The sequence below is a fragment of the Erigeron canadensis genome, chromosome 5 (assembly GCF_010389155.1).
Source record: "Erigeron canadensis isolate Cc75 chromosome 5, C_canadensis_v1, whole genome shotgun sequence".
Classification (NCBI taxonomy): domain Eukaryota; kingdom Viridiplantae; phylum Streptophyta; class Magnoliopsida; order Asterales; family Asteraceae; genus Erigeron; species Erigeron canadensis.
Genome location: NC_057765.1, coordinates 29,543,596 through 29,562,874, shown reverse-complemented (window position 1 = coordinate 29,562,874; position 19,279 = coordinate 29,543,596). Strand labels below are relative to the sequence as shown.

General features: G+C 37.2%; 4 protein-coding genes across 5 annotated transcripts; 1 reads left to right on the top strand and 3 right to left on the bottom strand.

The window, feature by feature from the left end:
• Positions 1-2,841, top strand: LOC122599955 (pentatricopeptide repeat-containing protein At5g48910-like). The gene is made up of 2 exons (XM_043772577.1): positions 1-2,143; positions 2,614-2,841. Exon 1 carries the CDS (start codon positions 70-72, stop codon positions 2,104-2,106), a length of 2,037 nt encoding a protein of 678 aa, XP_043628512.1. The 5' UTR covers positions 1-69; the 3' UTR covers positions 2,107-2,143; positions 2,614-2,841.
• Positions 2,842-2,952: 111 nt separating this feature from the next.
• On the bottom strand, positions 2,953-3,964 carry LOC122599956 (chlorophyll a-b binding protein 36, chloroplastic). The gene is made up of 2 exons (XM_043772578.1): positions 3,758-3,964; positions 2,953-3,674 (listed from the first exon to the last, which is right to left on the bottom strand). The coding sequence occupies exons 1-2, from the start codon at positions 3,901-3,903 to the stop codon at positions 3,023-3,025; spliced, it is 798 nt and encodes a 265-aa protein (XP_043628513.1). The 5' UTR covers positions 3,904-3,964; the 3' UTR covers positions 2,953-3,022.
• Positions 3,965-5,918: 1,954 nt separating this feature from the next.
• On the bottom strand, positions 5,919-10,331 carry LOC122601527. The gene is made up of 4 exons (XM_043774280.1): positions 10,117-10,331; positions 8,814-9,461; positions 6,722-6,931; positions 5,919-6,633 (listed from the first exon to the last, which is right to left on the bottom strand). The coding sequence occupies exons 1-4, from the start codon at positions 10,260-10,262 to the stop codon at positions 5,982-5,984; spliced, it is 1,656 nt and encodes a 551-aa protein (XP_043630215.1). The 5' UTR covers positions 10,263-10,331; the 3' UTR covers positions 5,919-5,981.
• Positions 10,332-10,906: 575 nt separating this feature from the next.
• LOC122599819 (nuclear pore complex protein NUP133) lies at positions 10,907-18,385 on the bottom strand. Of its 2 annotated transcripts, none has more exons than XM_043772403.1 (8): positions 18,061-18,385; positions 16,983-17,107; positions 15,148-16,905; positions 13,589-14,304; positions 13,332-13,481; positions 12,258-12,591; positions 12,094-12,161; positions 10,907-11,701 (listed from the first exon to the last, which is right to left on the bottom strand). In XM_043772403.1, exons 1-8 carry the CDS (start codon positions 18,255-18,257, stop codon positions 11,165-11,167), a joined length of 3,885 nt encoding a protein of 1,294 aa, XP_043628338.1. In that variant the 5' UTR covers positions 18,258-18,385; the 3' UTR covers positions 10,907-11,164. The 2 variants fall into 2 exon arrangements, with proteins under 2 accessions (XP_043628338.1, XP_043628339.1); XM_043772404.1 differs by having other exon boundaries at positions 13,595-14,304; positions 18,061-18,384.
• Between the last annotated feature and the right edge of the window lie 894 nt (positions 18,386-19,279).

Here is a 19,279-nt window from a genome sequence, read left to right as displayed (position 1 = left end):
CTATATCTTTATCTCACAAATTAAAAATTAACACCAAAATTACTATATTTATATTCATCAAAAATCAAAATGCTCCAACTCACCACATCTTCTTGCAACTCTATTGAATCATATCCTTTGAAAATCTGCACAAACCCAATTGAACCATCTCAATTACATGCTATATCTATCAAAACATCAACTTTCAATAACCCCATTATCTCATCTCGCCTTATATCTCTTTACACGAACTCGAAAACCCACAATCTTGATCATGCCCGGAAGGTGTTCGACGAAATGTCTGACCCAACTTTGTTTTCCTGGAACACCCTTATTAAGTGTTACGTCGAAAACCAACGTTCCCAAGAATGTTTGAGTATGTTTGCTGAGTTTTTTTCGCGGTCTGGGTTGATCCCTGATGCGTTTACTTTGCCTTGTGTGATTAAAGCGTGTGGGAGATTAGTGGGTGTGAAAGAAGGTGTGCAGATTCATGGGTTGGGATTGAAGTTCGGGTTTGGGAATGAGTTGTTTGTGCAGAGTAGTTTGGTTAGTATGTATTCAAAGTTTAAGGATATCGTGTCTGCAAGGAAGGTTTTTGATGGGATGAGTGAGAAAGATTTGGTTTCGTGCAATGCATTGATGGATGGGTATGTGAAGGTTGGTGAGATTGGTTTGGCAAAAGAGTTGTTTGATGAGATGTCGGAAAGAGATGCTGTTTCATGGACTGTGATGGTTGATGGTCTGTCGAAATGTGGGAATGTTGATGATGCGAGAATGGTTTTTAATGAGATGCCGAGTAGGAATTTACCATCTTGGAATGCTATGATTAATGGGTATATGAAGGCAGGTGATTTTGTTTCTGCACTGAGATTGTTTGATCAGATGGAGGAGAAAGATATAATTACATGGAATTCGATGATAGCAGGGTATGAATTGAATGGAAGGTTTTCAGAAGCTTTGAGGATGTTTACCGAGCTGCTAAATTTAGGATATGTGCCTACTCCAAGTACTTTTGTTAGTACATTATCCGCTATTTCATGGTTAGCTCTGCTTAGCAAGGGAAGGTGGGTTCATTCTTATATGGTTAAAAATGGACATGAACTAGATGGTGTGCTTGGTACTTCACTCATTGACATGTATTGCAAGTGTGGGAGCATTGAGAGTGCACTAACTGTTTTCAAAGTTATACGCAAGAAAAAGTTGGGTCATTGGACAGCTATAATAGTAGGATTGGGAGTGCATGGACAAGCTAAGCGTGCTCTTGAATTATTTCTTGAAATGCTTAGAGTTAACATCCGCCCTAACGCTATAACTTTCATAGGTGTGTTGAATGCTTGCAATCATGCGGGTCTGGTTGAAGATGGCAGAAGATATTTTGATATGATGGTAAATGATTATGGAATACAACCCACAGTCGAGCATTATGGTTGTCTTGTAGATATTCTTTGTCGAGCGGGCCGTCTTGAAGAAGCAAAGAACGTGATAGAAAAGATGCCTATGAAACCAAACAAGGTTATCTGGATGAGCTTGCTCAGTGGCTCAAGAATCTATAAAAATATGGAAATTGGGGAATATGCTGCTCACCATATAATAGAAATCGATCCAACATATATTGAAAGTTATGTGCTATTGTCTAATATGTATGCTGCCGCTGGTGATTGGGATCAAGTTTCACATGTTAGAGAAAAAATGAGAAAAACAGGTGTGAGAAAAGATCCGGGATGCAGTTTGATAGAGTATAAAGATGAGGTTCATGAGTTCATTGTGGGTGATCAATCACATCCCCAGACTAATGAGATATACCTTAAGTTGAGAGAGATGAAGGAACGACTGAAATCTGCAGGGCATGTACCCGATAAATCCCAGGTTTTGCTGCATATCGAAGGTGATGATCAAAAGGAAACTGAATTGGAAAGCCATAGCGAGAGGCTAGCTATTGCTTTTGGGTTAATTAATCTGAAACCTGGAATCCCAATCCGGGTAGTGAAGAATCTTCGTGTCTGCAATGACTGTCACTCAGTTACGAAACTTTTATCAAAGCTTTACAATCGTGAAATTGTTGTTAGAGACAACAGCCGCTATCACCATTTTAAAGATGGATCATGTTCTTGCCTGGATTATTGGTGATGCTGTGAACCATTATTAATGGTGGCAAGATGGCCAGGTTAGGAGCTTGGGCAATGGGTCAAACATGGTCATTTTTTGGTAAGGTCAAATGGGTAGGGTTTGTGAGTTTGTCCAATATTTTTAAAAAAATATTTAGTGTGGTAATAATGATTTATGGATAAATTGTTACAATAATTATCTGATACTTGGAATAAAAATGGTTTATCAGGTTGTATGTCTTAAATGCTAGATTAAGGGTGACTTTAAAACCATATGACTCATTTCCCTCCTACTTTTTTCAATATATTTTACCTGTTTCCTATATAAAACAACCCAGCTCCACTTATTTATAAGTAAATGGACTATGGACCAAAATTGCCACCTCCTTCTGATATCACCTTTCGAAATGACTCTATGGAGCACAAGAGTTAGTTTTCGATTCAGCCACAAGTTTGAGCGCAACCATTTTGAGATCAAGTTACAGTCTCATGTCTATACTAAATGAATATGCCATCCTTGGATATGCAGGGTAATGTCCAAAACCTTCCTTTCATTTCTGAAAGCTGTATCATGTAATGTTCCGAGAACAAAGTAGTAAACTTCAATATGGATATGCTGTCACCGGTATGGTAAAGGTAATGCCCGAAACCTAAACCTAAATCAGTAGCCTATTAGACTATTACCAGGTACGTCATTTATGAGGCACCACTTTATATGTTGCTTTTATCATGTTAATCATGTAAATTCTTAGTTTCATTGGTCCCCTAGTGTTTTCTTTTGCAGTTTTGCTTATAGTGTAGCCTAGTTATCAATATTTGCAGTGTAGAGTTGCGTCATTTAAACGTTCAACCACACAAGAATAATAAATGAAGCTAGAAAAATGAAATATTTTGCTTGTGATATTGCATAACGATCACCAAAATTACAACTAGTCAACTCATTTTCCGGGCACAAAGTTGGTAGCATAAGCCCATGCGTTGTTAGCTACTGGATCACTAAGATGATCAAATAGGTTTTCAATCGGGCCCTTTCCTGTTACAATGGCTTGAACAAAGAACCCAAACATCGAAAACATAGCCAATCTACCGTTCTTTAGCTCTTTAACCTTCAACTCAGCAAATGCTTCTGGGTCATCAGCCAATCCAAGTGGGTCAAAGGACCCTCCTGGGTAAACCTTGTCTAGCCCTTCACCAAGTGGGCCTCCACCAACCCTGTAGCCTTCAATGAGTCCCATAAGGACAACTTGTGATGCCCAGATGGCTAAAATGCTCTGGGCATGGACCAAGTTCGGGTTTCCAAGGTAGTCAAGCCCACCTTCTGAGAAAATCTGGGAACCTGCCTTGAACCAGACTGCTTCTCCGAATTTGACACCGTTCTTTGAAAGAACCTCAGGGAACACACAACCGAGGGCACCAAGCATGGCCCATCGAGAGTGGATGACCTCAAGCTCACGGTTCTTGGCGAATGTCTCGGGGTCAGCCGATAATCCTGCAGTGTCCCACCCATAGTCACCTGGGAATTCACCAGTTAGGTATGATGGGGTTTGCTCAGAGAATGGGCCCAAGTACTTTGGGCGGTCAGGACCGTACCTGTAAACACAATTATAGTTCTAGTTAGTTTTCATCCATATAGATTTATAAGATATGAAAATAGGAATGCAACTTCTTATTACCAAATGCTTTGTGGTGCACTTTTGACAGTGCGCCGCATGGTGAAGCGGCCTCCATTGAAGCTGCCGGCCTTCTTGACAAGCTCGTTTTGTGGCTTCAATGCCGCCTGGCCGGCGAATGCCGAGTGCTGGATTGTAGAAGTTGCCATTTGGTTCAAAGGGAATGTTGGAGAGATAGTAGTTTGTTAGAAAAGAGTTTGTTGTAGATGTTAGTAAATGGGAACTGTTATATAAGGAAGTTTGATGGATTAGGATGTGACGAATAAGCTATATCTGATTGGCTTACTGGATTTGGTTTCTGATTTTGAAGGTGAGATGGAGGTCCTTCTTCTGCCAAGTCAGCTCTTGGTGCTTTGATTCTTAGCCACGAAAAAAGATATGACCACAAAAACATGTGGCCAACTTTCACTATCATTTTTGCTAAATTACAAAAAAAAATATAGATTTTAGTTGTAATTGATCACTAGTAAACAAATCGGCTAAGATTATACTAGCTTTTTAGTTTAGTGAAACAATCCAATATTTAAAATTAAAAATATCAATGCATGAATAAAGGTGACAATTAGGGGGTGTTTATGTTAGCTTTTCTACATAGTTTTCAGCTCATCAGTTTATCATCTAAATATCGACCAATTTGACTCTCAGAGCTTATGGAGCTCATAAGCTATAACGAAAAAGTCACAAGCTGAGCACGTGATAAGTTTTACCGGTAGTAGTCCTAAGCGGGAAAAAGTTGTTACAAGTGATTACTAGTTAGTCCTTAAATAGGGATCAGACCATAGTTAGTTCCCATTCATTCAATTCCTTGCAACAGAAATTTTCTTTCACTCTATATAACTATATTGTAAACTCTAATTTAGTTGTTGAATATATTTCAGTTTTATCCCCAATTCAATACAACTTTAGGTATTTTAGTAAATTCCTTCAATTCATGTAGGATACAATGAACTCATAAAAGATTATAGATTAAATGGAACCCAGTATATAGCGGGTTTTTGCTATGTGTAATTAGAGTGTGTCAATGTCAACGATACCCAATCTCGCCATCAACAGAGTATAAGAAAGGTGGAATGCAATTAGAATGTTTGTTAAGATATCATTTCTCATCATAGCTAGTTATCAACTCTAACTGGATGGCTTGTCACAATGTTTGTTAAATCATGATAGTTTCTACCAAGTTTAGACTCTTCTCCAGCGACCATTGTGTCCAACAACAGGTTTGATGTGTTAGTAGATGAACAGGGGCGAAGCCGCGAAGGGAGTTTTGCGGATATTTAAGACCTGGCCTTAGAATTTTGCGGCCTCTAACTTGTACCACTGAACTAGTACATATCTATAAGAAAACATTTGTCTAGCTTTCTATATGTGTTACTTGTTGAGTCAAATTGTTAGTATCTATGTACCAAATAAAATAAAAAAGTTACGCTAATCATAACCTTTAAAGCAAATCTCTCCGGTTGTTGTCTTGATGCCTTCGATAAAACTGAATTGGTCGAAGTACTGGACCTGGTGGACTTCTCCATTTCCATCCTCCTTTTGTACATTGATTCGCTCATTGGTACCATTTTATCTGACCGTAATAGAATCATGAAAAAAAATCTGTTTCTCCTTAAAAATACATAATCACAGCCGGTAGACCTATGGTTGACAAGACGATTTTACTAAGGCTATACCACATGTTGATGATATAGTTGACTCCATTTAGAAAATTTTATCCGAAGCCTCCAAAACTTCAAAAACGGACCTGTAAGTAGGGTTATTGGACGTCAAAGAGTCTTCTACATATGGCTTTATGCCTGTAAGATTATATGTATAATGAACTTTGACTCGAATATCTTGTATCCTCTATTGATCACCGTGGAGAATGCACTAAATACTAATACCGGGCTCTTTCTCTTCACCATTGAACTACAACTTTCTTTTCATATTCCTTGTAGCTTGCATATTTTTTGAAAATTAAACCATTGGTAAATTTTGTGAAAAGCATACGTATACATACATTCAAACATAATGGAGAATGCACTAAGTACTAATACCAGGCTCTTTCTCTTCACCATTGAACTACAACTTTCTTTTCATATTCCTTGTAGCTTGCATATTTTTTTGAAAAATTAACCATTGGTAAATTTTGTGAAAAGCATACGTATATACATACATCCAAACATAAAATTACACAGTTTCAGCTTGTAATATTGCATGATAATCACTGAATTTACATATATATAACTCATTTTCCAGGTACAAAGTTGGTAGCATAAGCCCAAGCGTTGTTAGCCACTGGATCACTAAGATGATCAAACAGGTTCTCGATCGGGCCTTTTCCTGTTACAATGGCCTGAACAAAGAATCCGAACATGGAAAACATTGCCAATCGGCCATTCTTAAGCTCCTTAACCTTTAACTCAGCAAATGCTTCTGGGTCATCAGCCAACCCAAGTGGGTCAAAGGACCCTCCTGGGTAAACCTTGTCTAGCCCTTCACCAAGTGGGCCACCACCAACACGGTACCCTTCAATAAGTCCCATAAGGACAACCTGAGAAGCCCAGATGGCTAAAATGCTCTGGGCATGGACCAAGTTTGGGTTGCCAAGGTAGTCTAGCCCACCTTCTGAGAAAATTTGGGAACCAGCCTTGAACCAAACTGCCTCACCAAATTTGACTCCATTTTTTGAAAGAACCTCGGGGAACACACACCCGAGTGCACCAAGCATGGCCCATCGAGAGTGGATCACCTCGAGCTCACGGTTCTTGGCAAATGTCTCGGGGTCAGCTGATAACCCTGCAGTGTCCCAACCATAGTCACCTGGGAATTCACCAGTTAGGTATGATGGGGTTTGCTCAGAAAACGGACCCAAGTACTTTGGGCGGTCTGGGCCATACCTGTCAAGCCAATTATAGTTAGGATTAGTTTCCATTTCTATAAGTTTGAAAATAGTTAAATATAAACATGAATTTGAGGTTTTATTACCAAATGCTTTGTGGTGCACTTTTGACAGTGCGTCGCATGGTGAAACGGCCTCCATTGAAGCTGCCAGTCGTCCTAACGAGCTCATTTTGTGGTTTCAATGTCACCTGACCGGCGAATGCTGAGTGTTGGATTGTAGAAGTTGCCATTTGTTGATAAGATGAAAGTGTGTAAGAGGAGGGTGTGTTGTAGATGTTGGTATATGGAGCAAAACTGTTATATATATAAGGAACGTAATCAGTTTGATGGATTAGGATGTGTACAACTCAGCATCATCTTATTGGTTTACTTTAGTTGGATTCTGATTCTAAGGATGAGATGTAGGTCTTTTTTGTGATGTGGCTCTTAGATTTCTTGTCATGTTGATTTTTAAACTACCCAAAGTTAAATGTCAAATAAGTGTTTTAAGTATTCCCTTTTCGGGGCGATATGAGAAACTTAACAAAATTACCTAGCCTTTCTTTGAAAGTATGACAATGAATTTACGACTAGAGATGTTGGCTAACGACTTGTAGTGAGAAAAGAAACCTGTTTTAACACCAATGAAACTAATTATAAAAAAATAAAAAATAAAAAGACAAAAGGGGTATGGATGTTTTGAAGGCTACGAATTAAAAACAAAGGGAACAAAAAGAAACTCAAATATAATATTTGTTTATTTGAAACTAACTTCTACGACTATGAAAAACGAAACAGAATTGGGGTTTTAGCTAGTGATGATTATAGGATGGAACGGTGATGAGTTTTTTTTTTTTTAAAAAAACAATTTTCAATTGTGATGTGAATTGTTCTTTCATATATACAAGGGTTATATATATAGCTAAAGAGTTCACCAAGTAAATGAATACTAATTATAAGGAAACCAGAATTATTAATCTACTATATATAAACTAATTACTTAAACTAGGTAATATCTATATCTATTACAGTATAAAACAAATTTGGCTTCCTATTTTAGAAATTCAGTATTTTTTTTTAATATTCTCACACTACCCCTAAATAACCCTAATAAATATAATTTATGATAGGTTAATTTTTGCACCTTATTATTTTTTTACACCTAATATTCGAATTATATTTAGAATGATAACCACGATTAGATGCCTCATCGGAACATCTCAGCAAAGTAACATAAACCGTTTGTATTACTGTTACGGCATCTCACGCATTATAAACCGTTACCACTGCAGCACTCTTCTATCCTTAATAGATACATATACAAACCCCAATATTCTAAGATAAGTACCAGTAGAACTTCAAGACTTGAGAAGATAAAAACTTAGAAATATCCAGGACTTACATTGTTACGTCTGTTATAATCTAGTACAGAAGTTAATAAGTCATATTGTTACCTCACAACTAAGATTTCAACCCGTTTGACATGAATCCAACCTGAATAAGTTTGTGTCGAACTCATTTTTAAGCCAATCTAACGTCGTCTCAAGTTTGTGTAACTTAATATGTTTTGTACGTTTTTGTGTAAAAGGTTGTTATGGGTCGACACATTTAGCTTGTTATTGGTCATAACATGATACGTTTTCGTACTTCTTCATGTATCAGATTGTCTTTGCTCATAATTAGTTTTCTTTGATTTTCATTGATTACACATAATCTTTCTCCCAGATTAGAAGTGGTGATTACTGAATACAGATCCATGACTATCATAGTATGTAGATTAATATTAACCAGCCATATACAGAATACAATGTCATGCAAAAAACATGATGGGCTACGTCGATCTAACATTAACAGAATCGACGATGTTATAACTTAATCCACACTCTATCTTAAATAGTCTGAACCGAATACCAATTTGGGAGTTTTTATGCGCTATCTTAAAGGAGTTGGATGCCATTTCATGTTCTAACTCGCTCTATCCGTTTGAAAACTAGCCAAAGGGGGTATACGTATAGCAGAATCATTTTCCAAATTGTAATTGGTAATTTAGTGTAATTCTATGTTAGTCGGAATCATTGGCGTTTTGTTAGGAATGCATATATATATACGTACATAAATACATACAAACATTTACAACAACGCTTCTACTTGTAATATTGCATAACGATATCATCGAATTTACATATACTCAACTCACTTTCCGGGTACAAAGTTAGTGGCATAAGCCCAAGCATTGTTAGCTACTGGATCACTAAGATGATCAAACAAGTTTTCAATCGGTCCCTTTCCTGTTACAATGGCTTGAACAAAGAACCCAAACATCGAAAACATAGCTAATCGACCGTTCTTAAGCTCCTTGACTTTCAACTCAGCAAACGCTTCTGGGTCATCAGCCAATCCAAGTGGGTCAAAAGACCCACCTGGATAAACCTTGTCTAGCCCTTCGCCTAGTGGTCCACCGCCAACTCGGTACCCTTCAATGAGACCCATGAGAACCACTTGTGATGCCCAGATGGCTAAAATGCTCTGAGCATGGACCAAGTTCGGGTTTCCAAGGTAGTCGAGCCCACCTTCTGAGAAAATCTGGGAACCGGCCTTGAACCAGACGGCTTCACCGAATTTGACTCCGTTTTTCGAAAGAACCTCGGGGAATACGCACCCGAGTGCACCAAGCATGGCCCATCGAGAGTGGATCACCTCGAGCTCACGGTTCTTGGCAAATGTTTCGGGGTCAGCTGATAATCCTGCAGTGTCCCACCCGTAGTCACCTGGGAATTCACCGGTTAGGTATGATGGAGTTTGCTCCGAGAACGGGCCTAAGTACTTTGGGCGGTCCGGGCCATACCTGTCAAACCAGTTATAGAATTAGTTAAGACTTCATTTCTAAGACTGATTGTGTTATAAACTAAAAGGGATTATTTGGACAGGTTATTAGCTTATTGAGTATTGTAAATGCTAAAAACATAACAAGTTAATCCAAACAAACTTATGCTTACCGCTTTTTAAAAGCTTAAAAAACCTGATTTTCAAGATTGTGGAAGGTAACTTATTAGCTTTTTAAACATTGAATTTGTTAAAAAGCAATAAGCTATCACAAACACTACGTTTTGATAAAGCAATAATCTGGTATAAATAAGTTAACTAAAAGCCCAATTGGATGCCGCGGTGTCTCGAATGCTAACTAGTAAATACTAATTCGCTCTTTAAAAAAAATATGAAGCTAACTGAAACAAGCACTAAATATAAACCTCTGAATACAAGTAATTGTCCATACTATCTTCTTTTTTTTTGTAAAGTTAGTTTGGATTCAGACGTACTGGAACAATTTTAACTAGATTTGGTGGACCTCCAACCCTCTACTTATGAAAAATACCTTGAGATGAGAAACTCAAGACTCGAACCCATAATTGTATCTTATCTAAATTTTTCTATATAGCTGTATCTTAAAAAAAGAAGATATATTGAAATGTTGAATGTAAAACTTGACTAAGCTTTTTTACCAAATGCTTTGTGGGGCACTCTTGACGGTGCGGCGCATGGTGAAGCGGCCTCCATTGAAGCTGCCGGTCTTCTTGACAAGCTCGTTTTGCGGCTTCAATGTCGCTTGGCCCCCGAATGCCGACTGTTGGATTGCAGAGGTTGCCATTTCTTTGAACAAAATGGAAGAGAAGGTCAGAAGGATAGTAGTTTGTGAGAGGGTGTGAAGATGTTGGAGAAGTAGAAGGTTATATATAGAAAATTTAAATAGATTGATAGATTAGAATGTGTACAAGTAAGCATTCTCTGATTGGTGTTTTGGATTTGGGTTGTGATTTTGAAGGGTTAGATAGAGGCTCTCTTTCTGCCACTTGGCTCTTAGATTTTGTGTTGTATTGATTCTCAGCCATCATCACTTGGAAGAAATAATATAATAATAATAATAAGTTAAGATTAGATAAATATATATTGGATGGTAAAGAAATGGTTTGGAATGGCAATAAAAATACTCATGGTTTGAAACGTTCATTAGAAAAACCTAATTATACCAACAAGAATTTTTTTCTATTTATATGATTTTTAGCTTATTTTATTTTATTTTCGTTTGACATATACAAACATCAGGTCCACACTCTGGCTAATTATATATCGACATTACTAAGGTTATACTTTCAGATTTTTTATTTTTTAATCTATAAAGGTATGTAACATTTACTAAATGCTCATGGTTTTGTGCACTTATGTTTCTATATTGAGATTGAAATCGAACAATGTTTACATCCAAATCACCTTTACTATATGCACTGATGCCTGTTGCGAAAACATTTAAGAAGCCTCATTTCATACAACTAAGGTTGTGCATACGTCTGCTCGTCACAGATCATTAACATCTATTGCAATGCCAAAACAGTTTATAACGATTGCATTTAACAAGGGTAAACAAAAATCACAAAAGACAATTGATTTTAACCCTCTAAAATGTGTTAGACCAATGGCCACTCGATCATGTGTTGCTAGTAATCATCTCAACTCGTAAACAAAACCAACAAGCTGAAAATGCAGACAGTTCATTTACTCCATAGGTGAGGGACCATCCTTCACTCCTGTATCGGCTGCAACACTTCCCAACATAATTGCAGTCACCATCAACTTATCAGCATCAGGAAAACTTCTATGCTGCATCAAGATTGCTTCCACTGAAGAGCCTACAGAAGACTCCAAGCTTTCTTGCCTTAACGGAAGCACTTCTTCAAACTTGCCTTGGTAAGTTTCGCTTTCGGGACCATAACATATTCGTGAAGCTTGAAAAAGAGTGGTCTCTCTAAGAACCTCCAAATTTTCTTCATCACTCAAGCCCTTAGCCACGGATGTCCGGTTTATGGTCTCCCAGTCATCTTGATTGGCTGCATTTTTCCAACATTCTTCTAAAAGACTTGTGTTAGATCTCAGGAAGGAGAGACTGGTCCATGCAAATACATCGAAAGCATATAGAGCGAGCTGTTTGTTTTGAATCTTGAAGCATAACTGGATAAGGTCAGCAGGTGGGAGAAGCTTATGTGTGATCTCTTGTGTTTCTTCATCATCGGGAAGGAGTTTCAGTATTTCTTGCTGCAAAATGAATAGGTTTATAAACTTAAGAGATAGTCGAAACTTTAGAGATGACAAATGGGAGGGTGGCCGCAGGTCGAGTATAGGGTTAAAATCAGATTGAGTTCGAACAGGTCATTTGCAGTATTGTCCCTTTGTGTTACTCAGCAAACATTTTATTCTTCATATATTGTTCATTTTCATAAACTACTATAGATGGACATGCATTATAAATTGACCTTGAAAAATTATACGTTTGATCAATTCTCTTTTAGCTGAACCCTTTTAGGTGAAGGGTCAGCATTGAAACCTCAAGACAATATAGTCGGTAAATTCCAGAAACTTATACAAGTAATAAGGTAGAACTTTTAAGCTTGGGCGCAGATGCTACGAACGGCTAAAAGACGACCAACCTGCAATTTCAGAATTCTTAAATCAGCTTCAATCCGCTTAAATTTAGTATCATGATCAGCATCTCTTCCTGCCAATACAAAAGAAAATCAGATCAAATCAGACACCATGAATTGAGATAATCTACACTATCTTAATCAATAATGTTCAAGTGCGGAAGTCAGACCTGCCACAGCAGCTATCTTCGAGAGGTTTAAGAGCCGTCTTCTGTCAGCCAACGTTAGTTCAACCTTAGGTTCATAAGATGTGGGTTCCTCAGTTTCAGCGATTAAGCCATCATCATCAGAAAGTGCCAGGACATGAAGAGTTTCAGAAGCGGAGGAAAACTGATGCATGAATATTTCATGAAGCCAAAGGAGATCTGGATGCTCTTTCAAATATATTGCCAGCTCTTCTGGAAACTCTTCCCCAAGTCTCATAAGTTTGGAGAACTGTTTGTTGTTGTACATTTGTTTAAACACAAAGTTACTAAATCCTCCCTTGGGACCCATACTGTCATGCTGCATTAACATATGTTCAGTAATAAGGACACAAGAACAAAGACTACACCATTAGACAACAAAATGTAATGATAATTTTTTGGTCCGGTGAATGAAATCTGTTCATATATAAGTAACGAAATGAACGGGTCAAGTAATGATAAAAACAGAGTTGACTGAAGACACTTCATGTACAGGTTCTGGAATACCATTTGTCCAAATTTTAAATTTTTATAGAGACAAGTTTCTCAATATGATCCCAATAACTGGAATACCATTTGTCTTTCAATGATATATTTTATTTTTCAATTAAGTCGATTTAGGAGGTTTTATGCTTAAGAATACATTCTAGGCAATTGTCAACTTGTTTCCTTTAAACCTAATTTTTTTATGCTAGTTTGACCCGTTAAGTGAACTGTTTCAATGATGACTTTATTTTTCAAACAATACAATTTAGAAGATTTGATGCTTTATGAATACATTATGGGCAACTTTCAACCCGTTCCCTCTAAACCTAAATGTTATGTTCATAAATACAAAAAAAAAACTGAAACAGCCTATCCATAAGAATGGGTCAACAGTGCCAGGCCTACTAGTTATGATGGGACTTTTTATAACATACCATAGAGGATGTGTTTATAGGTCTGCTTGGGGTTGGGGGATAGAGCGTGCAGAAAAATACAAGCAATTCTGAACTCATGAAACCACACACAGAGAGAAGAAGTAATTGAATCAAGTAAATAACTTGTCTACATCCGTACCATTAGACTTCTGAGTAATTCTAGATCATTGTGATCAAAGCACAAATTCCAAAGAGTTTGATATCCTTCGTGTCGTTTAGCAATAGCCAGCAAATTAGATAATCGTTGAGTGATATTTCCATTTTGCTCTTCCACCGCTTCACTTGAACCCTGAGAATACCAATGGCAATCAGTATACGTGTCAATCAAATCTCAAATATTCAAGCATCCCATTGTAAAGATCATCACCCAGAAGCTATTCTAATGTTATTGAATACCTTTACCTCGTTAAAACCTTTGACTTGCTGATAAAGTGAATCAAGAAGTGTATCTCTCCTGCTCCAGTACTCTTCTAATAGACCACCATGTTCTTCTTCACGCTCAACTTTTGCAGTGATGGCACCAGAGTATGCCTCGAGTAATACTTTAACCAGTACCTCTAGATGAGAAAGAAACTCCAACTTTGCAGATATATCGAGGTGGCCCATTTCTTTCAACAGCTGAAGCATGACAGATGCAAGAGTCCACATCCCATTCCTTACCACAGTTTGACAATACCATGGTGTCAAGCCTTCTGGTGGGGGGTACCACATATGATTCTCATCCTTATAGTTCATTGATGCATTTAGTAACGTGACACACATGCTTGACAATTCACATGCTCTTTGGAGCTGAAACATTAATGGCATCTCTTCACTGATTATGAGACTTAACTTTCTCTCCAAGCAATGAAATACTTCTTCAAGTTCAGACACCTTACTGTAGAACACTTCTGCATTATCTCTATCCATTAGAAGGACGGTATTTTGACGTGCTCTCTCACCAACTAGCTGAATCAGGTCCCAAATGGAACCAGAAAGCTCGTTCTGAGAGTTGGAGTTGGCAAAGGCAACACCAGTTGCACTCTGCTGCCTTATCCGATTCTGGAGCTCCCTGAGTTGAATCATAGCTGCTAGTTTTTCACCATGTTCCATTATGATCTGCAAAGATTTCCCTATTTACAGGAGAAAAACCAAGAGTTGATGATGGCAGAAATGGAAATTGATAGTCAGAGTCCACAAATAGCATGCACTATTTACCTAAAGTAACTATCATAAACAAACAATGAGATATATTTTGTTATCGACCACTTCCTCATCTATATAAACAAGGAAGCCGTTCAAAAAAAAAAAAACATTAGGAACAGGGTGTAGAAGCAATCTTATGACGCTTCAGAAAAAAAATAAAATAATAAGCAATCCTATGGCACATATCTGTTAATCACATTAAATAAATTATAAAAAGAAAGAAAAATAAGAAGCTCCCCCGTTCATTACAAGATTAAAATTTCTTTACAGGTGTAAAATGGTCGAGTTGGGTAATAGGGAGCAAGTCCTTTCAAGTGTTGGAGCGTTTCAGTTTGACCCGAAATGCTATTGATACACGAACTTTAAGTTTCTTAAAAAAAGACGATTTGTCTATTAAGATGAAAGAAAAATATATTATATTGATAACAATTAAACTTATTACAATTATTGAAGAGGTTTTATGCATTTAAAAACACTTAAGAAAACTTCGACCTTTTTAACCCATTCAAATATTTGACTCGTTCCCTTTTAAGCTTAATCTTTTTACATTCACCAGTATCATCCGTCAGAGATTAAACACAACCTAATCACCCATTCACAAGTAAACAGTCAAAACTGGTGGCTCTAGTATTCTTAATGCTATGTTTATCTTTGGCTCAAATTCTTTCTTAAACTGCTTCTGAGGATGCATCAATAGTTGTTAAAGTGAGATTACAAGGAGATATTTAAATAATCATCCAAAATGCAATTAAACAGATCAGTAATCATACTCTGTCGAGAAGACAGTTCTTCATGGCATTTAGAAAAAGCAAGAAACTGGAGAAACTTTTGATGCTTCTGCTGCTTATCAACGAGCTGTGTGGATACAACAGCCAGAGCCACAATCTCTGCGCCCCTAGTAGTCGTCCAATGTTTAGCTAGCGTGTCAACAATCGATTTACTTACCCTGGCAAAGACATTTGTCTCTCCATCTCTTTCAAATGCCCCTGAATTCTGAAGCTTATTGAATGTCCCAGTAGCCTCTCCAGATTGGAGAAAATCATGAAAAAACTGAGCAAGTAAAGCTTCAGATTCTTCATCTTGAGCAGTCCGGTGTGCAATTCCGGTAAAAATAGGCCTTTGTCTATCTCCAGCATCCCATGCTTCTGAACTAGCCCTTCTAGGAGCAATGTTTCCTGCAAAGGAAACATTTCTTCTCTCCTCCTGTGTGGATCCTTCTTTAGAGCTTCCTTTACGAGATAAGCTTCGTTCAGGAGGTTCAACTCCACCAAGCAAAACTGCCTTTTCAGGAATAGCCCACACCCCGGCTTTCTCTGTGAGGACAGCCCAAGCACCATCTTCTCCATCCTCAGAAGGGAAAACTGAAGCATCCAGAACAATCCCAGCATCATAAGGTAAATCAAATTTATAAAGCCGGCTTGTGTTTCTCCAGTAACGTGTGACTGTTGCAGTTCCATCACCAGAAACTATAATTGAAGATCCAGAAGGTTTGCCACCAACTTTTAACCTCATAGAAAATAAGAAATTATCATCTTCTACTCTAGCCTTCGGGATTATCACTTCAATTGGTGATCTTTTCTCCAATATTTTCTCGTTTAAATGGTAAGTGGAGTCTGAGGAGATATCCAGCCCAGATTTGTATTGCATGCTTAGAAGAGAGTATTCTGTATAGCTTGAACTAGTGGCCCTGTCCTTACAAAGGGTGGCAACAAGAACAGTTACTACTTTCCCATGACTGTCTACTTGCATGTCAAGGGGCCAAATCCCCTTTTGTCCAGCTAGGCCCTTCTGTATACCAGCATCGCCATCATTTCCAACTATTTCATGAGACCACAGTTTTGACATACTAAAATCCCGAAAAAGGTCAACGCGGAAACATTGTATTTCATGATCTGTCAATAGAAGAAACCTCCTTTTTGGTTCTTTCAAATAATCATATGGCGCATGCCAAATCAGTGACCGTGGATATCTCTTGGTACCAGGGGGTTGACTTTCTTGAGAGTATACATTTACAATTCCTTGACATAGAATCCCAGAAGACGAACAAATGAATTTACAAAGTTGACCATTAGAACTGCATGCAAGGGCAATGCATACCTTTTGCTCTTGAGGAATAGCAGAAGCAATCAAAGAGTTATAAGAACTTCGTTGTTGCTGCTTGGTGAAGGTTGTTACAGACTCAGATTGATTGATGTAACTGACTGAATGGGAGGAAGAATAAATGTCGGGCCAATATATAAGGGTGCTTGTTTTCTTATTACATAAAAGAACACCAGCGGAAGTGCTTTGTTGAAGTAGCTTGTTTGTACTCGATGTGATACGATCCCAGTCAAGAACACAAAGTAACCAAGCACTACCAGATTTCTCGTTAGTATCTCCATCTTCTAATTTGGTTGACGGAAGTTCAAGATCAATACATTTTCTTGAAGCTGCGGGTGATAGGTAGCTCCAGATAAAAAGCCTGCTTCCACATATCATCCATGCCAGAGAGGCTCCCTTGTCCATCCCACCAGAGATGCCTGTATCACCTGTTAAAATGAGGTTGACAAGAAAAATAATGAAACAACATGATAAACCCAGGAGATTAAAATCCATAGACACTAACCAGGAACACGCTTCTGCAAGATATTAGCCTGTTCATCACGAACTACTTGTGGCACTTCTCCAACATATACAGGTTGAATGGGGTCTACATCATCCACTTTGTCGCTTTTCTTTGTGGTTGGAATTCTAAGCAATATTTATATCAAAGGCAATTATAAATGAATACTATCCAGAATATATTCATAACAGATTAGTCAAAAACATCTGTTCATATTCACTACGAAAGCTCCAGTAATGTCAAAACTGGTCCATGTTAAACATGACAACCTAAGGTCATTCTGTACACTTCCAGCCACAGTTAATATATAATCCTAATTTTTAGTTATGACGAGCAACAATATAAGAAATATCAAACCCATACTTCACTTCATATGACCGTAGTATAGCAAACTCCAATGTAATTTCTACAGATACTATGATTAACTCTGGCTTAAATGAAGGCTATCTGGCTCTAGTACAAGCCTTTCCACACAAGACTCGTGATGATAAAATCCAACTCAGCAATTCATCAAATAGACTTATAGCCAAACATCTATAAAACAACAAATAAGATATACAACTACGCATTTCCAGACAGTATTTAACCACTCTTAAAATTATAAAAAGTTTCGAAGACCCAAAAAAATGCACAATGAAATAACACGGCTACATCGAAACATTCTATAAACTTATTACATACCTACAAGGCTACAATGTCGATAACACTATATATTCATGCCCTAAGTTTTATGGAAACTTCACAAACTACTTATTGAAGCAAATTCGGTTCGCACAGTGTATTCATTCAGGCGTTAATGCAGCAACTTATCCGCGAAACAAATGCCAATTCAACCAGTTTTAAAATTAACCACACTAATTACACATATATACATACAAATGATCTATATCTATAGAATCAAATATATCGAATTCGGTTTGCACAATTTATTCATTCATGCGTTAACGCAGCAACTTATCACCGAAATAAATGTCGATTCAATCAGTTTTAATATTAACTACGCTAATTACACACACACGTATATATATATATACATATAAATGATCTATATCTATAGAATCAAATGAGTTCAGTAATATACCTAGCAAGGACAGACAAGCGAGACGCCCAAGGCGCCGGTGTACCGGTACTAGGTCGGTCCGGAACAACATTTTCCGTTGCCATTTTTCGGTTAGGGATTACAGGAGTAACCGGAGAACCGCCGTTACCTAACGGCGGTGGTTGCGGACGAGCCGTTCGATCCTTTCTATTTGATTTCTTTGTTCCTGGAGAAAACATTTTTTTTTGAAGAAAATGCAAGCAAGTCAATGAAAAAGTGTATATTTATATATTATGTGTATGTATATATGTATAATATATTTGAATTGTAGAGGTTTAGGGTTTTTATAGTGGAAATGGAGCCAAAAGTTTGTTTTGGAGATATTTCGAGAAGAGAGTGTTTGTGAAATGGAGAAGTCTATGAAACGATTTTAATAAAGTAGATTGAAATTTAAGAGTTTGAAGAACTTTGAACATTTTTATTGAAAGTTTTCCACAAAGTTCATATAAAATGTACGAGTTATAAATAAGTTTTTTAATCTTATTCTTGCTATTCATAACATTTAGACTAAGGTCGATAATTTTGACATGAAACTTGTGAACACGATATAACACGATCTGTTCTTAACAGATTTCGTGTCTTAACAGATCCGCATCTGTTAAGACATAACAGGTCTCAACCTGTTAGACCCGTCAAAGACATGTTAAGTTATACTCAAGTTATACTTATATATATATATATATATCATAGAAAAAATGTGAAACCCTAAACATTTCTTTTTCTTTATCCGCCTCCTTCTCGGTCGTTACTTTCTCTCTCTATTTCTACAACAACAAATAACAACATCTTATCTAAATAGTAATTTCACTTTTCATCTTACAAATTTAACCACCAGTTTAACCACTACACATTGGTTTAATATTAAAAATGAAATCAAATATACATCCATGCACCACAAATAGAACCGCCAGATTTATCTCGACAGAGAGATTTACTACATATAAGAACGATGACTACGAAGATTTTCCGGCTATATTTCTGATGAGATACAACACGAGATCTTCAGATGAAATACAACACGACTTTTCCGATATGATCTAAGACTTTTCAGTTTAGATTTCTGATTATCGGTTGTAAATATTGTTTTGACTTTTCAGTTTATGATTGTGTTATCACTTAGTAATTATAACACCCCAAGATTTTAAGGTAAAAGAAATTAACCTTTTTTTATAGTTTTGACATTAAATTAATTTCTTAGTAT

Coding starts and splice junctions, on each gene's coding strand:
- LOC122601527 (XM_043774280.1), bottom strand. CDS start 10,262: ATGGCAACCTCTGCAATCCAACAGTCGGCATTCGGGGGCCAAGCGACA. Junction 9,462..10,116: donor AGTGCCCCACAAAGCATTTG/GTAAAAAAGCTT, acceptor CTGGTTTGACAG/GTATGGCCCGGACCGCCCAA. Junction 6,932..8,813: donor ACTAACTTTGTACCCGGAAA/GTGAGTTGAGTA, acceptor TATATATAACAG/TTTTGCTCCATATACCAACA.
- LOC122599956 (XM_043772578.1), bottom strand. CDS start 3,903: ATGGCAACTTCTACAATCCAGCACTCGGCATTCGCCGGCCAGGCGGCA. Junction 3,675..3,757: donor AGTGCACCACAAAGCATTTG/GTAATAAGAAGT, acceptor TTGTGTTTACAG/GTACGGTCCTGACCGCCCAA.
- LOC122599819 (XM_043772403.1), bottom strand. CDS start 18,257: ATGTTTTCTCCAGGAACAAAGAAATCAAATAGAAAGGATCGAACGGCT. Junction 12,162..12,257: donor GAAGATAGCTGCTGTGGCAG/GTCTGACTTCCG, acceptor TTGTATTGGCAG/GAAGAGATGCTGATCATGAT. Junction 11,702..12,093: donor TAAGAATTCTGAAATTGCAG/GTTGGTCGTCTT, acceptor TTCATTTTGCAG/CAAGAAATACTGAAACTCCT.
- LOC122599955 (XM_043772577.1), top strand. CDS start 70: ATGCTCCAACTCACCACATCTTCTTGCAACTCTATTGAATCATATCCT.